At 42.4% G+C, this 20,127-nt stretch overlaps 11 protein-coding genes across 11 annotated transcripts; 5 read left to right on the top strand and 6 right to left on the bottom strand.

Annotated features, from left to right (window-relative positions):
- Window positions 1-1,034: 1,034 nt before the first annotated feature.
- K450DRAFT_235479 (uncharacterized protein) lies at window positions 1,035-2,409 on the bottom strand. The gene is made up of 2 exons (XM_051588093.1): window positions 1,986-2,409; window positions 1,035-1,821 (listed from the first exon to the last, which is right to left on the bottom strand). Exons 1-2 carry the CDS (start codon window positions 2,271-2,273, stop codon window positions 1,270-1,272), a joined length of 840 nt encoding a protein of 279 aa, XP_051445969.1. The 5' UTR covers window positions 2,274-2,409; the 3' UTR covers window positions 1,035-1,269.
- On the top strand, window positions 2,410-2,769 carry K450DRAFT_235477 (uncharacterized protein). Its single transcript, XM_051588092.1, has one exon. The coding sequence runs from the start codon at window positions 2,546-2,548 to the stop codon at window positions 2,747-2,749; it is 204 nt and encodes a 67-aa protein (XP_051445968.1). The 5' UTR covers window positions 2,410-2,545; the 3' UTR covers window positions 2,750-2,769.
- K450DRAFT_235470 (uncharacterized protein) lies at window positions 2,769-3,951 on the top strand. The gene is made up of 6 exons (XM_051588091.1): window positions 2,769-3,062; window positions 3,131-3,192; window positions 3,258-3,377; window positions 3,455-3,574; window positions 3,649-3,744; window positions 3,820-3,951. The coding sequence occupies exons 1-6, from the start codon at window positions 2,999-3,001 to the stop codon at window positions 3,859-3,861; spliced, it is 504 nt and encodes a 167-aa protein (XP_051445967.1). The 5' UTR covers window positions 2,769-2,998; the 3' UTR covers window positions 3,862-3,951.
- Window positions 3,952-5,044: 1,093 nt separating this feature from the next.
- On the top strand, window positions 5,045-6,545 carry K450DRAFT_265417 (uncharacterized protein; the record flags this gene model as incomplete). The annotated part of the gene is made up of 2 exons (XM_051592793.1): window positions 5,045-5,221; window positions 5,298-6,545. 2 exons carry the CDS (start codon window positions 5,045-5,047, stop codon window positions 6,543-6,545), a joined length of 1,425 nt encoding a protein of 474 aa, XP_051445966.1.
- Window positions 6,546-6,658: 113 nt separating this feature from the next.
- On the bottom strand, window positions 6,659-9,582 carry K450DRAFT_235455 (uncharacterized protein). The gene is made up of 11 exons (XM_051588090.1): window positions 9,532-9,582; window positions 9,390-9,446; window positions 9,225-9,322; window positions 8,922-9,159; window positions 8,558-8,862; window positions 8,288-8,496; window positions 8,073-8,221; window positions 7,758-8,011; window positions 7,069-7,692; window positions 6,929-7,004; window positions 6,659-6,861 (listed from the first exon to the last, which is right to left on the bottom strand). Exons 1-11 carry the CDS (start codon window positions 9,563-9,565, stop codon window positions 6,773-6,775), a joined length of 2,133 nt encoding a protein of 710 aa, XP_051445965.1. The 5' UTR covers window positions 9,566-9,582; the 3' UTR covers window positions 6,659-6,772.
- On the bottom strand, window positions 9,463-10,572 carry K450DRAFT_235450 (uncharacterized protein). Its single transcript, XM_051588089.1, has 2 exons — window positions 10,431-10,572; window positions 9,463-10,366 (listed from the first exon to the last, which is right to left on the bottom strand). Exon 2 carries the CDS (start codon window positions 10,097-10,099, stop codon window positions 9,713-9,715), a length of 387 nt encoding a protein of 128 aa, XP_051445964.1. The 5' UTR covers window positions 10,100-10,366; window positions 10,431-10,572; the 3' UTR covers window positions 9,463-9,712.
- On the bottom strand, window positions 10,290-12,393 carry K450DRAFT_235446 (uncharacterized protein). Its single transcript, XM_051588088.1, has 11 exons — window positions 12,339-12,393; window positions 12,174-12,259; window positions 12,033-12,092; window positions 11,881-11,974; window positions 11,723-11,817; window positions 11,478-11,645; window positions 11,144-11,414; window positions 10,987-11,075; window positions 10,621-10,920; window positions 10,431-10,541; window positions 10,290-10,366 (listed from the first exon to the last, which is right to left on the bottom strand). The coding sequence occupies exons 1-9, from the start codon at window positions 12,339-12,341 to the stop codon at window positions 10,623-10,625; spliced, it is 1,164 nt and encodes a 387-aa protein (XP_051445963.1). The 5' UTR covers window positions 12,342-12,393; the 3' UTR covers window positions 10,290-10,366; window positions 10,431-10,541; window positions 10,621-10,622.
- A 6-nt stretch (window positions 12,394-12,399) lies between these two features.
- On the bottom strand, window positions 12,400-13,746 carry K450DRAFT_235439 (uncharacterized protein). The gene is made up of 5 exons (XM_051588087.1): window positions 13,372-13,746; window positions 13,251-13,317; window positions 13,118-13,187; window positions 12,910-13,052; window positions 12,400-12,834 (listed from the first exon to the last, which is right to left on the bottom strand). The coding sequence occupies exons 1-5, from the start codon at window positions 13,599-13,601 to the stop codon at window positions 12,628-12,630; spliced, it is 717 nt and encodes a 238-aa protein (XP_051445962.1). The 5' UTR covers window positions 13,602-13,746; the 3' UTR covers window positions 12,400-12,627.
- A 422-nt stretch (window positions 13,747-14,168) lies between these two features.
- K450DRAFT_155056 (uncharacterized protein) lies at window positions 14,169-14,462 on the top strand (the record flags this gene model as incomplete). Its single annotated transcript, XM_051583965.1, has 2 exons — window positions 14,169-14,353; window positions 14,432-14,462. Coding segments are annotated over 2 exons (216 nt in total), but the record flags the coding sequence as incomplete, so codon positions are not given.
- A 1,373-nt stretch (window positions 14,463-15,835) lies between these two features.
- K450DRAFT_235432 (uncharacterized protein) lies at window positions 15,836-17,896 on the top strand. Its single transcript, XM_051588086.1, has 3 exons — window positions 15,836-16,920; window positions 16,992-17,290; window positions 17,364-17,896. Exons 1-3 carry the CDS (start codon window positions 15,897-15,899, stop codon window positions 17,409-17,411), a joined length of 1,371 nt encoding a protein of 456 aa, XP_051445960.1. The 5' UTR covers window positions 15,836-15,896; the 3' UTR covers window positions 17,412-17,896.
- On the bottom strand, window positions 17,743-19,943 carry K450DRAFT_235425 (uncharacterized protein). Its single transcript, XM_051588085.1, has 8 exons — window positions 19,462-19,943; window positions 19,104-19,355; window positions 18,995-19,015; window positions 18,893-18,920; window positions 18,614-18,813; window positions 18,425-18,545; window positions 18,310-18,335; window positions 17,743-18,230 (listed from the first exon to the last, which is right to left on the bottom strand). The coding sequence occupies exons 1-8, from the start codon at window positions 19,801-19,803 to the stop codon at window positions 18,156-18,158; spliced, it is 1,065 nt and encodes a 354-aa protein (XP_051445959.1). The 5' UTR covers window positions 19,804-19,943; the 3' UTR covers window positions 17,743-18,155.
- Between the last annotated feature and the right edge of the window lie 184 nt (window positions 19,944-20,127).

Here is a 20,127-nt window from a genome sequence, read left to right as displayed (position 1 = left end):
AAAAAAAAAAGGCTTGCTTCCAATATCGCTCGGCGATCTCCGTTCGAATGGCAGAGCCTGAATGAACTGAGACCTGAAACTGGGTGACCCATTTATCAATTAAACAGCATATAATAACAGATGGTTCATGTAATTCTGAATATCATCTTTGTCCGAATAATAAATGATTGGGATGAGTTGTCTATACTTTGAATACGATGAAGAACTCTTAAAAAAATAACTTTTTGTAAAGCCATGATAAAAATAAAAGGAAGATTTAGAGAGGGATATGAAATTCTTTGATTCGCACAGCGAATGTACCAATCCAAAAACGACGGGCGAGCAAATGTGATTTACGCTGAAGAGTACCATGTCCAAATAGACTTAATGTATCTTATGGCTTCTTCGTTTTTCACTCCATGCATATACCTCTGATATGTATTTGATCTAGAAGATCAACTATCATGACAGGGCAAACCATGCATTTTGCCTGACCACCGCATTACGGCTTTCAATGATTAGATTCATAGCATATGATGACCTGATGACGATATAGTAGTATGCGTGAAGTTCATTTCATTAGTTAGTTCCTCGTTGACTGACCAATCGATGGCCACACATTGGCAAATACATCAGGAGCCATATTACAGGGTTATCTACCTCTTTTCCTCCCGATTTGCCGATGCTGCCTCAAACAAAGGCGATCATTCCGCCGAAGTAGAGCTTGTAAGCCCCTCGATATCATAGCAATAGCTGATTTATATTGAACATTGAGGGCAAGGTGGGTCACACAGGGATTGAAATTGCACGTTTGGCGGCACTTGTTGTTTACGCTACTGAAATTGGACAATGGTACAGCGACCCAGCGCGGTAAAACAATGCCTTCTTAAGTCAGTAATGAAATCTTTTTTGGAAAAGATCGCGCGGAAGAGCGGCAAAGTGTATGCTGTGACTAAATGAAAAGCCTATACGTGTTAAATTTTAAAGACTGTATAGTCTTTGCACATGAACACAGCTAACCTTGGAAAAACAGACAAACAGGCAATATCACATGGGTGCACATTTGCTTTTAAGCTATGCAAGAGCTTTGTGAAGCGTACAAAAAGAGTTCTCCTATCTCAATTCAAGGGGACGACCTCGAATTAGGCGGATGCATATACGTATTCTTTAATGAAGCTCGTACGGAGGTTGGGGATGTTTAGGATAGCTAGATATAGTTAGGGATAGCCATCGGGAAGAGAGGAGGGATATTTATAAAGCTAAAAGGGATATAGACATATATAAATATATTTACTTGTGTCGAGAATAGAGGTATCTAGTATCGTCCAGTGGGAATATAATGTTAACACGATGATGGTGGCGGCTTTTGGGCAAGCGAGATCGGCTATTGGCTTTAGCGGCCATCTCAATTACGCGGTTTCGGCGTCCACCCCGTTTGCCGAAATTGGTGGTTTTCGTTTTGGTATGCAAGCTACGCCTCCAGAGTGCCTCCACTTCGCTTACAAAGTTACGCAATTGGAGTTCCATAAGATGACTGCGATTCGTACTACAAACATGGTCCTTGTTAGCAAGAGATAGTGGTTCCACAAACGAAAAGGATGGTATCGGCGGCAAGTTTTCTTTATCCTTGGTTGCAGAAGTATACAGTGTGTCTGAGAGAAAATCGTCTTCAATCCACTCATGACTGTCCTTATTGTCTTCCCAAATGTCAAATGTCTTTGACAGCGGCGCACCATGAAGATAGAAAACCGATGTTGAGGTGGTAGTGGTGGTCTGATCCTCAAAGTAGTGGCCGATCAGAAAATTGTCTTGGTCATCAAGCTTATGGTGCACGTACTCATTCTAGTTATTTGTATAGTCCAGCAGTAGAAGGAGAGGAAAGAACAAACCAGAGACGAAAGGTTTAAAAACATAGTTTGATAAATGAGAATAAACAATGGTAAGTAAATAATCATTGAAGCCAGGGTGGAAGAGTAAAAACGCCAATCTTTTAGGATGACACTAACCGTATGTTCGTTTGAATAATGGTGAACGGCCTCTTCTTTGGCCACCGCTTGAAACACGGCAGTCAAGTCTCTAGCCCTATGGCAAGCCCTGAGTGAAGGCGAGCTAGGACGCGGAGAGTGCAACACCAACTTCTCCAGTAGCGTACCAGGAGTACCAGCCTTTGGCTCTGCCATAGATACCGAGTGCGCCACTGTGATGGAAAAGGGATGATACGACAGATGAGAACGTCTGCTCCTGAGAGACAATGCACAGGGAAACAACAAGGCGTCCTTGTGCCAGAATGGCATTTATCGGTTGCAGGCGAGTGGCTGGGTTGACAGTCACTCTGTTGGAGGAAAAAATTGAGGAGTTGCGTGAGCAGACTGGAACCTGAACCTCCAAACCGTGATTTAGTTCGTCATGGCTGATTCAAGAGCTGAAGGACAGCGACATGGGATGCTTGAAAAAAAGCGAAAGAAGATGATGGAGGAATTCGAAAAGCAAAAGGAGCAGATTTCGAAGGTAGGCATGCGTAACATTAGAAAAACGCAAACTCAGAGGATTATTTCTCCAAAGTGACATGACCGCTAAAATGGACACCCAACCACAGGACAATCAAGTTCGCATAGGATCCGACAAGTTTGCGGCTGCTGTTACCGATATCGATTCAAAATTGAAGACAAGTACTGTCGGTTTGTTCGAACTGAACGATTTTCGTAGAATCAAAGAGGATATTGAGGAACAACAACGTCAGGAGGCTGCCAGGACGGCAACAGTAGGGTAAGGAGGTCATGTCCGATGATAGCGTTATGTAACAGCATCATCTCATTGCCATGAATGGCGGCATTTTTGCAGTGAAGGGAAGATCAAGAAAAAGAAGAAGAAGAATCTATCCAAGGTTAAACTTTCGTTTGCAGCAGAGGACGAAGAAGAGGAAGAGGAGAATGAAGATAAGGAAGTTATAAAAAAACCGAAGTTCGGCAAAGATCCCAACGTCAATACGAGTTTTCTTCCTGACCGAGAGCGTGAAGAAATGGAAAGAATAGAGCGTGAAGAGCTTAGGAAGCAATGGTTGAAGAGGCAAGAAGAGATCAAAGGTAAGGCGATTCCGCAGCCATCTGTGGCGCACATGTTGTTGTCCTCAAATTGATATTGTTGAAATCAGATGAAGACATAGAAATTACATACTCTTATTGGGATGGATCTGGCCATCGTAAGACGGTTGAGGTATGTAGAATTGGAGGGTGTGTTTTTGATATATTGGGAAACGTTTTTAACACAGCCGATTACAGTGCAAGAAGGGGGACACCATATCGCGCTTTTTAGACCTTTGTCGACAACAAATTCATGAACTCCGTTCTGTTAACGTCGATAATCTGCTTTACATTAAGGAGGATCTCATTATTCCACATGTAAGTATGGCGGGTGGGAGCACAATACCATCAGAGAAAATCTTACCTAACCAGGCACGTCCACTCTACCCACCTAGCATTATACATTCTACGATTTCATCATCAACAAAGCAAGAGGAAAATCTGGTCCATTGTTCAACTTTGATGTTCATGACGATGTTCGACTTGTACATGATGCGACGGTCGAAAAGGATGAGGTATGTAGCTTCTTTACAATGCATGTTCGTGTGAATGAATAGTTGTGTTAACGCCATGCAACCCGGTGACCTAGTCTCACGCCGGTAAAGTGGTAGAACGATCCTGGTACGAGAAAAACAAGCATATTTTCCCAGCCAGTCGATGGGAAGTATTTGATCCTGAGAAGAACGTAAGTGAAAACTTTTCCATGTTTTGCCGACTTGAGACATTTGAATACAAGTAAACTGACTTTATCGTTTCATAGTATGGCAAATACAAGATTAAGGATTCCAAAAAATCCAAATAAGAGAATTTTATAGTATAAAAAAGAAAACATGTATATCCTCAAGCATTTGGGTCTCAACAGTTGTAGATGTCATTCAGGTCACAAATGAACACAATAATATTGTATTTTTAAAGCAACCTGCCTCTCCGTCCCTCGTTGATTCCTTTCCCCAACACTCAGGGTGTCAAACCACATTTAATATTTGACTGCTCAAAAATATTTTGAGCAAACATCAAAGAACCCTTTCCAGACATGCGAACTCAATAGTAAGTTCTCAAAACGGGGGCCTACACCCACATTTCTCTCCACCAACTGCTGCTCCGTCCAAACAGGGTGTCTATATTTGAGATTTGATTGGTCACGGTCATATGATAATTTAAGGTTGTGGCATGGTATAACGAATATACCTCGTTTCGAAATACCAAAAACAGACAGTTACTTTGAAGATATCGCCAACTCCTATTGCCTTTAGAAAAGACCAAATACACATTTTTATTGTCGCACCACAATGACTAACTCCCTCTCACTTCATTTCCTGTGGCTACACATATGCTTAAACTATATTCTTTGAGTATGCCGTTAAAGGTCTAGAGGAACCATCGGAGCTGAGTTTATCAAGGTTTCCGGTGTGTGAGTGAGAGGAGATTTGAATCACACAAATTTGCTCACATCTGGTCCCGGACACCTATGACGCAACTGGGGAATGAAAGCACATTGCCTTTTGCTATTTCAATGCCACTTCATCTATCAAGTAAAAGTTATAGATTTATTTATATCGCTACATAGATGCATCCCGTGAATGTGTCATAGTAGCCGACGCTTGGGGGCTGGCTGAATGTGGTATATTTGAGAATTTAAACATGAGTAATTATTGTAGTTCAGAGTCCGTCATCCCTTATTCACTCACTCACCTGTGACCCACGCACACTCGCATTTGTATTCGTTCCATCTGGGACAAAGTATTTAAAGACCTCAGTTCCTTTCTTCCCCATCTTTTTCATCTTCTCACTTTTTACAAAATGGCTCCTCCAAATACGTCGTTAATCCGCCCATCGTCTCCAATATCATCCACTCAAAATCACACTAAACGTATGTAGTTATTCAACCGCTCCATATAGAATCTGATAATGTACAAATGACTAATAATCAATCTATAGCATGTGGAACTCAACAACCACGAAGAAAAACTATTCGAATCGACAATATGAACGCTCATATAAAGAATGTAGAATACGCTGTCCGTGGTGAATTGGCCATCAAGGCTGAAGCCCTCCGGGACCAATTAAACAAAACGAACAGCTTACCATTCAAAACCATTGTCAACTGCAACATTGGTAATCCTCAACAACTTCAACAAAAGCCCATCACTTTTTTTCGCCAGGTAAGTTTCCGGTATTTCACTTGACATATCATGTGGAAACCAATGACAAAGGCTAATACCTTTTTCGGGAACTCAGGTAGCTTCACTGTGCGATAACCCCGATCTTCTCCTTTCAGAGAACCGTCACATTGTGAGTCAGCTTTATCCAGAAGATGCCTTACAAAGAGCTGAGGTACTTTTGGAACACATTGGAAGCGTCGGTGCCTATTCTCACTCTCAAGGCATCCCACATATTCGTGAAAACGTTGCCAAGTTCATTGCCGAGAGAGATGGCTATGCCGCAGACCCCGAGAATATTTATTTAACTCAAGGAGCTTCGGCTGGTGTTCAAAGCATCTTATCTATCCTTGTAAAAGACAAATCTACCGGTATTTTGATTCCAACTCCACAATACCCATTATACTCGGCAACTTTGTCTCTCCTGGATGCAACCCCTGTACCTTATCTCCTCGATGAAAGTCAGGACTGGTCACTCAACGTTACTGACCTAGAGACGAGCGTCAGTACCGCACGTGCAAATGGAACAGATGTTCGTGCTTTGGTCATCATCAACCCAGGCAACCCAACTGGACAATGTTTATCAGAAGAAAACATGCGAGAAATTATCGAATTCTGCTATACCCAACAAATCGTCCTTTTGGCCGATGAAGTCTACCAGACCAACATCTACGAACCTGAAGCTCGCCCCTTCCATAGTTTCAAAAAGGTCCTCATGTCCATGGATTCTATTTTCCATGACTTGGAACTTGTCTCCTTTCACTCCATTTCCAAGGGAATGATTGGTGAATGTGGTCGCCGAGGTGGATACTTTGAAGCTCACGCCATTGATCCTGAGGTTATGTCTCAGATTTATAAAATTGCCTCTGTCTCACTTTGCCCCAATGTACACGGTCAGATATTGGTCGATTTAATGTGTCAACCACCCAAGCAGGGCGACCCGTCGTTCGAAAAGTACAGTCAAGAAATTGGCTCCATCTACAGCTCACTTCGACGAAGATCTCGCAAACTCGAAGCTTGCTTCAACTCTTTGGAAGGTGTCACCTGTAATCCTGCCTATGGAGCCATGTACCTTTTCCCTCAAATTCGCTTACCCGCTAAGGCTATTGCTGATGCAGAAGCCCATGGCAAAGCCGCTGATAATTTCTACTGTCTCGAAATGCTTGATGCTACTGGCGTCTGTGTTGTTCCTGGTAGTGGATTCGGTCAAAAGGAAGGCACATGGCATTTCCGTTCTACCTTCTTGCCACCTGAAGACCTTTTCGATGACTTCTGTGAGAATCTTACCAATTTCCACAAGCAATTCATGAACAAGTACAGAGATTAGGTTGTGCAGGAACTGGATAGCACAAAAACATCCCAATTTCAAATGCGCTTCTCAATTTTGTATATTTTTGATTCCCTATATCTAGAACGCTATTTAGACCTTTGGTTTCCAACTTGTCCTATTCATTCTTTAGTGAGCACTATATTATGTATTGTCACAGAAAATTATTATGTACAAAGAATAAAAAAAAAGAAAGATATCATTACATGTGTTCGCTGAACAGCAGTTTAATCAAATGTTAGCTTTTCGCCGCCTTGACTGCCAGGTCTAGTGATCTGGCGCCTCTGCGGTTGATCACGTTGTAGCCAATAAACCTCTAATGATGCAAGCTAATTAGTACGAGAATGTCGCCTTTACAAAAAGCATTAATCAAAAGGACTTGCCTTGCATAGCCAACTGCATCTCATCATGAGGAAGCATACGAATATATGACATCTCATTATGTTGTGGCCTTGCAGTCTGCGAAACAATAAGATTAATTTCTTGAAAAATCTTGACCATCGCTAAATTCGCTCTTACTTACCTTACGGAACCGTTTATAATTCACAACACTATCATCTGCCTGCACTGTTCGTGTCGAAGAAGCGGTAGGAGGTGCTTTCACTAAACTCTGGACAACTATCGTAGAATATTGTTCAGTTGCACTGGGAACGAATGCTTCGTCTGCTTCAGCTGCTACCTCTCGTGATCGACGAGCCGCAGCCCTGAAGCTTTGCTGTTTTTCTTTGATCAAAGCTACTATGGTATCCTCGGTTTCATTTGGTTCCATATTTTCATCCTCTTGCACGATCAATTCTTCGCCTGAAATAGCACGGGTTACTTCTGGAGCCACTTGTGCTTCTATCCCTCTTTCTCCTTCATCTGACGAAGCCTCCCATGGTTGTCTGTTGACGTCAGCTAAACTTGCTACTTTCTGCCGAATATGCACACTCTGGTCTTCTATTTGTTGGTTATGCTCATCAATGTGAACATTGCGACTCGCCGAAGATTTTGGCATATCGGCATTCATCGCTGGTGCCTCGTCTATTTGTAGGGGCTCACTTTGTACGGGCGACAGGTTCGCTGGTGGAATTTCCTCTACTTCATCCAAATCATCGAACATGGCATCCAAAAAGGCATTCAAATTGCGGTTTGAGGTACCGTGTTTCTTAAATAAATCAAACAATCAGTTGTTTTTTCCTCAGTTGTATTAATACTCTGTAGCTTACTTACAGTTTTCGCTCCATTCGCTGCTACAGTTGCTGTGCTATTACTTTCGGTGGCTTCAGTTACGTCTATATGCCTGCGCTTGCTCAGGATTGCATGTCGTTCTGGAGTGTCGGGTTCAACATCGCCTTCTATATCCCCTAATACCCATGATGGAGGGGCAGGCGGTCGAGACCTTACAACAGGCGTTGAAATATCGCTTGCAAATGACGATTGTAATCTAGCGGCATTGCTGCTGATGCTTTCTTGACCTTTCGCTACTAGGTACCGATATGAGTACTTTCAATTGTACTTTTCCTGTCCAACTCAATAACAACTTACTTGTAGAAGTTACTTTTGATCGAGATTCTTCATTAGGCTGCGAAGTTATTTCAATTGGTTCGGGCGCATACTTATTACAGTACACGTCTGTTGTTCCGAAAACAACTGCCCATCCTACTTCCACCTCAGCAATGAGACGCTCCCCTAACCTGAAAGCATTGAAATTAGGAACCGTCTTATAAAGGGAAGATCATAAAAAATAAAATTTTTAATACCTATGACACGCTGCAAATAATATTTTCCATCTCGTGTGGTATGCATCATAACTTTCGTTAGGATCACTCTGGGGGTATATTATATTTGAACCCATATCCTTGGCAATTAGTTGCTGAATAGATTCTTGTGAGTCCCAAGGTGAGATATTGAATTCACAATGTACAATATCTCCACCACATTTCGAAACCAAAGGATGTATGCGATAATACTGCGATGTGGCAATGGTAAGTAACTTTCAAAATATATATACACAACGAGAGCTTGCTTACCTGCTCCTCCGAAAAAACGTAAAATGTGGTATCTGTAAACACTGTTTTCCTTCGTGGCATTGGTAGAAAGTTAGGTCTTTCAGGAACGTTATCACAAACAGCATTCAAAGGTGGCTGATGCTCTTCAACGGGTGGGAAGTGAAAATTGGTAGAATCCTTATTTTCTCGCATACGCTCAATCCAAGAAAGTGAAATAATCGGACATAGATCAGCAATGGCCAAAAGTGCCTTTTCCGTCGGTCGAGTTTCCTTCATATACAAATGAGTACAAATGTCAGAAACCCAAGCCTTCGATATCTTGATGTCTGTAAAAGCGGTCGTCAGTTCGTCTTCATCCACATTGTAAAATGGAATGTCGGCATACCTAATTCAAGTGCTGCGCGATATATTTGCTCTTTCTCCGCGCTTCTCAATCCTGAGCAACAAATCACTACTGGAAACCAAGTTAAGCGCCATAGCGAAGTCAAGGTACCAAACTTGATCACATCATTATCCCGCAGCTCATGGGGTTGATGAGGGGACACTTTGGAAGTATTGACAAAGGTACCATACTTGGCTCCTTCATCCCTGACCGTAACTGAGCAGCGTTTGCTAGGGTTGAGCTACTTTGGACGTTAATTTCATCATCACGAAAATCAGACTGCCCCGTTATGCTCGAAGCACGTACCACGTTCTGTAGTCCAGTTTCGTAGTCGGTGCTTTCCACAACTACAGTAGCATGTTTCCTGCTGACAGATTTGTCGTCTTCAATGGTTATGGTCGAATCTGCAATAGTTGCTTGAGTCAGTGGCAATCTCAAGGCATGCTTTACTGGAATGAATTGGCTGCCTACCCCGTCGACCAACTGTATATGTCTTTCCGGGATACAATAGTCGTTGTTGTCCTGTTTCTAGTTGGTTGCGACGTGAAGATAGTCAGTAACTCGAACAGAGCATGTGTTACGGTGTGCACTGAAGTTGTTTCTAATTACTAACCCTGGCCATTCTTGATTTCATTCAACAGCCACATGAACGGTGCGAAACAACCTTGCTTTGGCGCACTGACTGAGCCCGTCCAGTGTCAAAATTTCCAGGCATTGTCAGTCCGCTTGACTGCTAGCTGTTAACTCATTTTGATGTTTGGTGCAATTTATTAAACAAAGCTATTATACAGAGATCACAAGCAGAGCCGTAAACTCATGTCATACCGTGCATCTCTACAATTCTCATCGATATATGTGACCTGAAACCCGTGTGTTTGATAAAGGGATACAGCACTTCCCAACGTGGTACTCGTCAAAACCGTTATACCAGGCAAGCCTCGTATCCGAGCCCAATTTGTAATCACCACCAAAAGGGCATGAGTAAATCCGAGTCCAAGATAGTTGTTGGCGACCGCCATCCACGTTGCTTCGTATTCACCGTTTTCGACGACCAGCGCCACTGTGCCCGTAACCACATCTTTGTGCATCAAAAAAAATATCTCACCACCATCGTTGATGATATTTTGAGGGTTCTCCAGCTGAAGTATATCGTCGTTCTCAACCTTGAAAGTACGCTCCATTGATGCCCAGTTGAGGTTTCGAAATGCTGCTCTGAATTTGTAGTCTGGATACCAGGTCACTGCGTTCAACTGGTGGGTGATTTTCTGGTTTCATGAGGTATTCACCTGAGATATCAATAAAAATTATTTGATCCGTGGGTATTAAGTTTGGGAGTTTAAGCTTACCCGAGCTGTGGTGTCGATTACGTAGAAGACTGCTATACATTGTTTTGGAAGCTGGTCGTCCACCCCAGCCATCTGTTCCAGAGCTTGCGTTGCCCATGGGTTCTAATGAATTGGTTATTGAGGGGGTTGACAAATACGAGTTCAGTCACTTGAAAGGGGTTCATACCTGATTAACAAACGTCTGCCAGTCCATAATTTCACTATGATCCATAGCAAACATTGGTATTATGGCTGTAACCATGGTGAATATATTTGAGACCACTTCGAGAAATGAGCGCTGATATGCGTGAATAGAGGATTGAAGAAGAGGAAAAGAGAAAGATATATTTGGCTTTTATTGGTAATTGCAGTTTTACCTTTAAACCTTGGCAGGGAATAAAACCTCAGCCAGATTTTTTAGCAGTCCTCTGTCGTATATATTAGGAATTTCTGCAAAATCTCTAACCATACGCGCACCTTTCATTGGAGCGATTCTACCAGTTTTGGGATCCATATCCACATCTCTCCAGAAGAAGTCTGTTGCAGTGCTTGGAGCGATCTCCTTTTTGACTTCTTTCTCTTCGAATTTCCAAATTTCTCCCTTAGATACTCCGTCCTGGACCATTTCCCATTTGAACGCCTCGTTTGTCGTCATACCCCGGATGCTCAGATACAGCCTAATTAATAATCAGATTAGGTTTCTCGGTGGATACTACTAAATTTCGCTTATTACAATGACTCACTGGTAGAGAGTAAAGCAGAATATGATAACACAAACGACGGCAGATAGTATACCGAGAGCTCCAATAATTCGATCCTCTTGAAGAATATACTAAATGATAGACGTAGAGTTATTGCTTGGATTCTTCGTTTTTCATCAGGTTGATTAAATGTACCTACCAGCATTGCTTTTCGGAAGCTCAGAGGGATTTCCTTGCCAGTCAATGCATCTTTGATGACAGCATTATCCAAACCCCATTGCTGGATCTTTCCTCTGTAAATTGAGAATGTTACATAGACAGCGTATATAAGGAACTGCCAGAGGGCGAATAAAAATGAGAGGAAATAGCGATGGTTGTTATGACCAACGCAAATATTGACCCAGGCACAATGATGATCTGATCGTGCCACACAACCTTTACACATTGAACAGTGTTTGGAGCGGGCGGGCCTACAACGCATATGGTGTTTTAGCATTACCGACTTAGAATCAATAAAAGGCTAGTCCACCTACTTCGGCATTTTGCAAGTACTACAGTCTCTGGGTTCGAAAGTCAATCCGTCGTAGGGGTACATATCCATATATTTTTGGAGATTATCTTTAGTGATGATTCCCGGATCTGCAGCACAGGCAGCGTAGTAGCATCCATAGGTAAATAAGATTTCCACTGGAATAAAATACCTGGAGTGATACAAACATGTGTCAGCCAAGAAAGTCAAATAGGATGGATCTGTTCGATGGACAATTCGGCAGCTTACACATGGAATTGAGAAAGGAATGGTCCAGGCACCTCCTTCCATCCACTAATGAAGAACAAGTACAGAGAACCAGTGAATAGGAATAGAAAAAACAGCTACAGTGGATTTGTTAACAACATGGATGATGAATGAATCATGATTGTGATATGAACACGAACTTGTAAAAATGGATTTCGAGATTCGCAGGTATATTGGTATACGCCGTAAAAACGAGCAATGGAGCGTTCCCCAAAGACTTTTTTGCCATTTTTTCTGCGAGCTATAGTTAGTACAACAGCCATTTGAGGAGGAAAGCAGGTGAACAACATACATGATGAAACGAGGAAGCATTTCCGTCAAAAATCTGTGAGCTGATCCAACTGGTGTATTCCTGTGTCCAGAAAGTACCAAATTAGCAAAGAATTGATACTATAAGTCTCATGTTTCATTAGATAAACTGAGGAACACCTACCGTAACCGTGGACTTTCACCGAAAAGTAGAATAAATACAATGCTACACAAGATTGCCAAGTAGGCAAGTAAGAATGTCAAGAATCCCTGTTCAATAGGTCAGTCATGAAGGCTATAGTGAGATGCATATAGTGCTTCGTCAGCGCATTAGGAATCTGTAACGAACCATGGCAATTGAGGCTTTGGTACCGTTGTTTGACTAGACTGGCTTTCAAGTCAAGTTCCTGAACGAACGTTGTGTGACTGTGGAGTTGAAAAGGTTGTGGACAGAAATATCGGCCGAATGCCATTGTCCAAATCCAACTCCAGCACATAGCACTGTATTTCATAAAACATCTAGCCTGTATTGAGATCTAAGTCGTAATTTCATGATTGGATGAATGGGACTGGCTGAATATATGATGAAGATATTGGTTTGGCAAAAATCTATTCTCGACTATATTTTATATGTCTTTTTACTGTCGCTTCCAAATGTCTACACTGCCATCCTCTTCGCCAAAGTAAGCAATTTCAGCCATTCTGCAGAACAGACCAACCTCCAGAACACCAGTGAGCAATTTAATTTCCTGGCCAAGCTTGTGGGGATCAGCAATGGGACCAAAGTGTGCATCGATGACAAAGTTACCGTTGTCAGTCACGACGGGACCAGCCTTTTGCACAGCCTACGGAGAAAACAAGTAAGTCCCAACTGCACCCGTACGAAAAAAAATATAAAACCCTTATGCTTGATACGTTACCATGCGCAACTTCGTAAACTGTGGCTTGACAGAGAGTAGATTGTTCAAGGCATGCATGACGACCTTGTAAGCCAAAGGCACGACCTCAATAGGAACACCCTTAACCCACTCAGTGCCCAAGGACTTGGACTTTTTTCGGTAGTCTTAAATTTGACGATGTTAGTTGACAGCATATATAAGCTCTTCCCACAGTTAAAGTGTAGTTTACCTGCAATCATAACAAACTTCTTCGCAGCCTTGGCAACAACCATTTCCTGAAATTGACAAGCTCCTCCTCCCTTTCAAACCAGATAAATTAGATACAGCTAACTTTTCGTTGAAGTATCTCCATTGAGTATTACCTTGATGGCATTGAGTTGCGGATCAACCTCGTCGGCACCATCAATTGTCACGTCAATCTCTGGAAACCTACGTGTGTGTTAAGAGCTTATTCTATAACCTCCAAGGTAGAAGAATACGTACTGTTCTATGCTTCCTAGTGTCAGTCCTCCTTCAGTAATGAGAAGGCGGCTTTGGAAACTTGTGGGGATGTAGACAATGTGCTGAAGTTCCTTTCGCTGCAAAATGCGCTCCACAGCATAGACCACAGTGGAACCAGAGCCAATTCCAATAACCTTGTGTTCGGCAGTGATGTTTTCGTCAACAGCTCTATAGGCTGCAACCTTCTTTCCTTTCTCTACAGCGGATGCCATTTGACAGTTTGAGTTCAGGGTTGGATGGCAAACTGACAACCGCGGCTGTGTTGAAAGATTGAATCTTTACCAGTCACGCAGACGAGAACGTTGCATAAAGAACCCCAAAGGCCCTGACCGTTCAATAGATCAAAGCAAAGGCAGCTCGTAGATTTATCATGGTAAAAATTGGTATAGAGATCAACGCGATAAAGTAATTGTATTCAATGCATGGTAGTAGCCCTTCGTTTCGAAGACATGAATAAGCAGATCACCGATAATCTCCCCATTAAGGGTCATCTCCAACGTCGGATTTTCGCGTTGCCACATAGCATGGCTATTCACGCCTATTTACAAATATTTTCATATGGACAATGGCTGAAGTGGATTCGTATCTTACCAGTTTGGTGGGGGGAAAGGCCACATCGGATTGCCGATCACTGGGCTCATTTTTGGAACGAGGACAATAAATTTGTTGTCGAGCATCGACTAGCCCTATTCTTTAATACTTTCATGTCACACTTTGGGCTACCCACAACATTACACCCAGCTCCTTCCACGGTCAAAAAGGCCAAGAAGCGTGTTCCTAGGCCCTCTAACTGCTTCATAGCATACCGCATGGCTGCCCACCGAAGCATACTACTGCAGCATCCAAATATCAATAGCAAGGAAGTTTCGCAAATTGTTGGAAAAATGTGGAAGAATGAGCCAGAAAGTATTAAAGATCACTTCCGAGCCATAGCAAATCAAATGAAAGAAGAGCATGCTAGCCGGTAATGCTTTTCGTAAAGGCAATACAACTAGCTTTAATGTGTGTACTAACTAAACGCTATAACCGACTTCGTTTAAAGGTATCCGGATTACAGCTATAATCCGAAGCGTCGAACGAGTGATCCTGTTATTATGAACGGTGAACGGAACAATGAGAGTATCTGTGAAGAAACTATAGGGCCCATACGAAACCATTCTACTCGCAGACCAACTCGTCAGACAACATCAAGATATTTTCAGAACTCGTCGCTGGCATCACCGCAAGCAACCTCGTCACAAGCAACATCCGACTACGACTACCAGGAAGAAATCAATATCGGGTCTCAGTGTGCGTTTATAGATTCAAGTTCGGCTGGCGATGATATATGGCAAAAATTTGAAAACGAAACTTATCCTGGAGATGATTATTTTGCTGCGGCAAATGCCAACGGCTGCGCTATGGACTTTGAAGATGGAACGCTGACATTTTCTACCAGTAGTTCCGCCAGCAACTCTAGCAGCCAAGTGAATCCCCAAGAATATCATCCCGTTTATGAACCTGCTATGGATTGTGAAATGTATGTTGATACTGCTTCTGTGCATCCGTTGTCTACAAAATGGTGGCATGAACCCGAAAGTAGCCCTGTTAGTGGAACTATAGAAGCTTTAAATAGTCGTGGTTTACAATACATTTCACCTCTAGATAATTTTGACTATAGTAGTTTTTGAAAACCCCTATGTGCTTTGGAGGAAGTTCAAAAAATATATTTGGGATAAATCTCTAGGATAAATCTCTACTGTATTTGCTCATTGTTGACTTCAGATATTAAAAAAAAAACGTGTGTGCGATTCTGACCAATACCTGTCATTTCTACTGTTGTTGGACGCCGTAGGTAATTTATGAGTTGATAATTGGCGGTATTTTCATAACGAATATATATCGTTAACGTTTGTTCACTGTGGAAAGGTAGTGGGAAACGGTTCTACTTGGTGTACCCGACTCTGTTGCTGCTCCGCCTGTCGGGCTGTCATTGACATTTTGTTTTCTCTTTCCTCCATTTCTACATTTGGAAATCGCAGCTGGTCAGTGGGTTCAGCTCATTCTCAAATTATATCCGCCTCTCAACCTCTTTGCTGTTCCAAATCGAAACCATTAATCATTGGATTTGAACATTCCAAATAACCGATTCTCAGCTGCAAAAGCTCGTCATTACAATGTAAGCGCGAACTCATCTGTCGTGTACTGCCATTCGTTTGAAAATGCTAATCATCATTGTCGTTACTCGTAGAGCCCTCAGGAGATTTTGCAAAACCTGGAATATCGAGTACTAGTCGTGCACAGCTATTCTATACAAAAAAAAAAAAAATATTCATCACCCAAGAAGAAATTCTAGAAGCTCCACTCATGTCAAGCTATCAAGCATCACCTGCTGCTCAACAGGTAATATATAACGTTTGCCAAGATTTGGTAACGCGGCCCACTGCATCGTACTAACGGTTTTATCAACTCCATTTTTTTTATATTCTATTTTAATTTTATCGCTGTCTATCTTGTTGGCTTTCTTTATGAACGATCAGTTTCCAAGTTTTCATGAGCAATTGCAAAATCTCACCCTTAACATCGATGACTACGAGATGAATACAGGTTCAGCGACACCAAGCTCAGCACGGCGTCCTTTGCCCAATGAAAGGTGGAAGTCTAATAAACCTACGGCATCTGGTAATGCTTGGAAAGTTAGTTCCAAAGCTCCGGGCATGCCACAACCTGATGGTTGGAAAATGACCTCCAGCGTGAGTGATATCACAAATCGTCAGTCGGTACCTATGCCAGTCGCAACACCATCTATAAGTAGCCAGGAAGCCGAAGGCGGGTGGAAGATGACTGGCCGGCCTTCTTACAGGCCATCATCAGCATCTCCTACAACAGAATCACAATCTGGTGTTTATTATCCCCCCACGCCTATCTTAGGCATGCCAGAAGCTAATCCTACACCTCGTATGCCCCATGACAATCGACTCAATTTTGACGAATTACAGTCACGAAGACAATCTGCCCCTCAGCCATGGACAGATTCTAGTATTGCTACTCATCCCGAAGACCAAGCTTGGCATGAATATCATCAGTATGTCGCACACAATTATGCACATCAAGACCCATACACATATACTCCACAGATAAGCAGTATGCCATCACCTGCGACGTTCATGTCTCCTAATGTCAGTCATATGATCACTCCATCTGCCACACCCAAACCTTTACCAGAGGAACCTCCTATGCCGCCACCTCGAAAATCCATACCCGGAGGTTTTTTGATGGCTGAAACAGGATTTTCAACCACCCCATCTCCCATGCTACACTCGCACGATCCCATACCGTTTGAGTACCATAATCTTCATCCAGGTCACTACAGACATTCCATTTCTACACCAGATTTCCCAGCATATGGCACTGAGCCTTCACCACCTCTCAGCCATCCTCCATCCACGAGTCCAGCTGTCTCCAGTACGCCTTCCAGTGTTGAACATGCACCGGCAGGTAAGAAAGAGAAGGGCAAGAAGGAGAAGGATAGAGGAAAAGGGAAACCAGAACGTAAGTTTCTAGCTATCGAACATGGTAAAGAGTAAAGCACGTTATTGACATGTCACATCTCGACTTTGCAGGCAAAGTGCGACAAATCACTGTCCCTTCCATCAACAAAGAGCACCGCGTCTGGATCAACGTAGATCCAACTGAAACTGGGCTGACGCTTGCGGAAAAGATACATATCATTGCCACGTTTAGAACTAGAAAAATCTTGTCCATTACAACGGCATCTGGAAGACAGATTCCCTTGGATCATCGACCAATATTTGGAAGTTGGGTGGACATGGAAAAGTTTGTCGATGGCGAGCCTTGGAAGGTCGAGTGGGGAGAGCTTGACAAAGGCGTCATGGACAAATTGTTTTCCAAAATGGTTTCTGTAAGTGTTGTGCATTGCTGTCTTTTTTTTCCACTCCATCTACCCAATGTCTCATCGTTTATTGTCTTGGTAGGGAAATCGCAAACCTCCTAAACGCGACGAGCGCTTGGACAGAATTTAGGTCACTTGCGGTTCGTCATAGAAGCATACTTAGCTCTAACTCATATAATTGCTACCATAAGCTAGACATTGTTATGCCTTGTACAATATACCATTTTTCGAAAAATGTGCAGTAGCTTGATAACATATTTCCAGCTGGCTGCTACAAACTTCACTTATGTCTTGAATAAGCAAGATTGGCAGAGAGACTTTTATAAGTAATTAAAAAAAAGTAATGATAATAAATGTTATTTTACACAGATGACAAAGAAAAGTGGGGGTTATGTTGTCAAAATATGATATGAATAAGATGCCTCTTACAACAGGCTTGGTTTTAAATTACGGCTACTAAGGTAGGTAAAGAGATATTGGGTAACGCTACTATTTGGTAAATGGATGCTAGAGATACGATTACTGTAGCACCGAAGACTGATTACCAGACACTGCTTGTTCTTCATCGACCTGAGTTGGGGTCTCAGATCGATTGATGTTGGTCTTCTCAAGCATTACATCATTGCTCAAGTTCTGCTTGGGTCGTCTGGTAGCCCATTTCCAACCATTTCTAGTCGCACTACGTGTGGGAGGCGGAGAATTGGCAGGAGTACTTTCTACGTCATCGATCACCCAAGAAGATTGAGTGTTCTGCTCTTTCAAGTTGGGATTTCTGGAAGAATCAAAGAAGTCGCGATAATTCTCATCAAACAATCTTTGGACTACAAGTTCCAAAAGTTAGGGGCCGATTGATTCAAGTCTAGGTAATATAAGGTCATGCTAGCTTACTGTGGGGTTTTAAACCTTGGCCAAAGTTGCGGGTGAGTAGGATAGTGAGAATGATGGTAGTCTGATAGAAATATGCAAGGATGGCAATAATTTTAGTGTACTGGCTTACGGCTTTCTTTGAAGATAAACATGGTACTTACCACCGACAAAATGATGGAAACGCATACTGTGAGACGAAAAATGAAACAAGCAGCGTTTAGTGCCTTTCATTGATGTTACAAAAACTTCAGTTCACATACATCCCTCAATACTTACCAATGAGAACCCAAAACACCCAAGTCGATGTGCTCTGCTGCAAGATGATGCAAAAGTCTACCAAAATCAACACTTGTAGTACTAAGTACAACCACATAATAACGGGTCGCTCAGTTCGCGCCTACATAATGCTAGAGGTTAGAACATGACATAGACATTTTCGCATGGGACCAGTCACTTCATACGTACTCCATATCGAGCAAAGAAAAAGGTGGGAAGTAGGAGCAATGTCAAGATGATATGAATTGCAAACCAGACGACAGAAGCGGCGGCTCCGTTTTGATATCCACTCTGTACCATTACTATCAGCCAGAAGACTGAGAAAACGAACTGGAAGAATGCATCCAATTTGAGATTCAGAATGAAGAATTGGTATATGCGGTAACGCTCTGTAAAATAAGCAACAACGTTGATGGTCAGCTAACTTTCCACTCCTGTTCCAATTGAGCGTGTGTTGCCTCTACTTACTCTGGATTGCCAAGTCAGCTCCAATACGCTATGTGAAGGAAAGAATCACGTTGAATATGTTATCACTCTCTTGTTAAAGCCCATATAAGATGTAATCTTTACCTTATATATATTCCAACCAAACTGTGGCGTGATAAGAGATAATAACCATTGGTTAGATGCCATATACATATACCGATAGAACTGTAATTCCCATTGAAACATTAATTACCTGCAATGCCAACTTTCTACAAAGGTATGCGAAGATCAAGGTCAAAATTGCCATAGTGGCGGCAAGACCAATCTCATATCGAATAGCCTCATAAAAGCCTCCGTTATCGGTGGATACATTAAAGGTGTTATCGCTTGACCACACCTCAGCTTTGAACTTGAGGGTTTCACCTAACTGTACCAACGCGAAGATGGCACAGAAAAAGATAGATCCAGTATGGGCAAGGAGTTGAATTAAGTTTTGACGGACGACCTAAAATAGAGATGAATATGAATAAAAATTGATATTTTAGGATTACCTATTCATGACTTCTCCCATAAGTACATGTTCCCTTTATGGAGTATGAAAAGACAATTACCGAATCGATACCATAATAAGTTTGAAATATCTGGTAAATAATGAAAAAGATATTTTCGTTGCGTACTCGTATAAGACTGAGGTCGATATAGCCGTAGTCGTTCTTAGCGCTGCCATCATCAACCTGTTGTATAGAGTTGTATACACTAGTGGATTCATCCGAATGGGCTTTGTATACCATGCCTTCTAGAATGATGCATACAAAGGCGGTAATGAAGCTCAGAGCTACATAAATTCGTGTCTCTCGGCTTTCCATGACGCGAGCCCACTGTATTAAAAATAACATAATTAATGTGAAACCTGTTGAAGGAACCCACTGCCAATTTATAAACCCAGGTATCATACCGCTAATTGCGCAATTCGTTCAAAAAAGTGTGGCATGTTGGACCTCATGGAGTTTGGAGTCAGGTTTTTGACTGGAGCCTTTGGCTCAAAGTCTTCGTTCTGGGCATTGCTAACCGGTTCGTCCATTGAAAAGCAGAAGGAAAGCAGGGATAAGCAGCTTTTCCAACGGGTGGGGCGCAGATTTTAAGCCAAAAAAATATTTCCCGCCCCGCCTTCAGCTCCCATGCACAGCCAATCAAGACCAGTCTTGGCCGTTTTCCCATTTTTGAGCCACTCGAGGCACTTGACATAACACTCAATGAAGCATCACCTGGAATGGGTT

The sequence above is a fragment of the Umbelopsis ramanniana genome (genome assembly GCF_025399195.1).
Source record: "Umbelopsis ramanniana AG unplaced genomic scaffold K450scaffold_18, whole genome shotgun sequence".
NCBI lineage: Eukaryota > Fungi > Mucoromycota > Umbelopsidomycetes > Umbelopsidales > Umbelopsidaceae > Umbelopsis > Umbelopsis ramanniana.
Note: the sequence above shows the minus strand (reverse complement) of the source record. Positions and strands in the feature narration are given on the sequence as shown.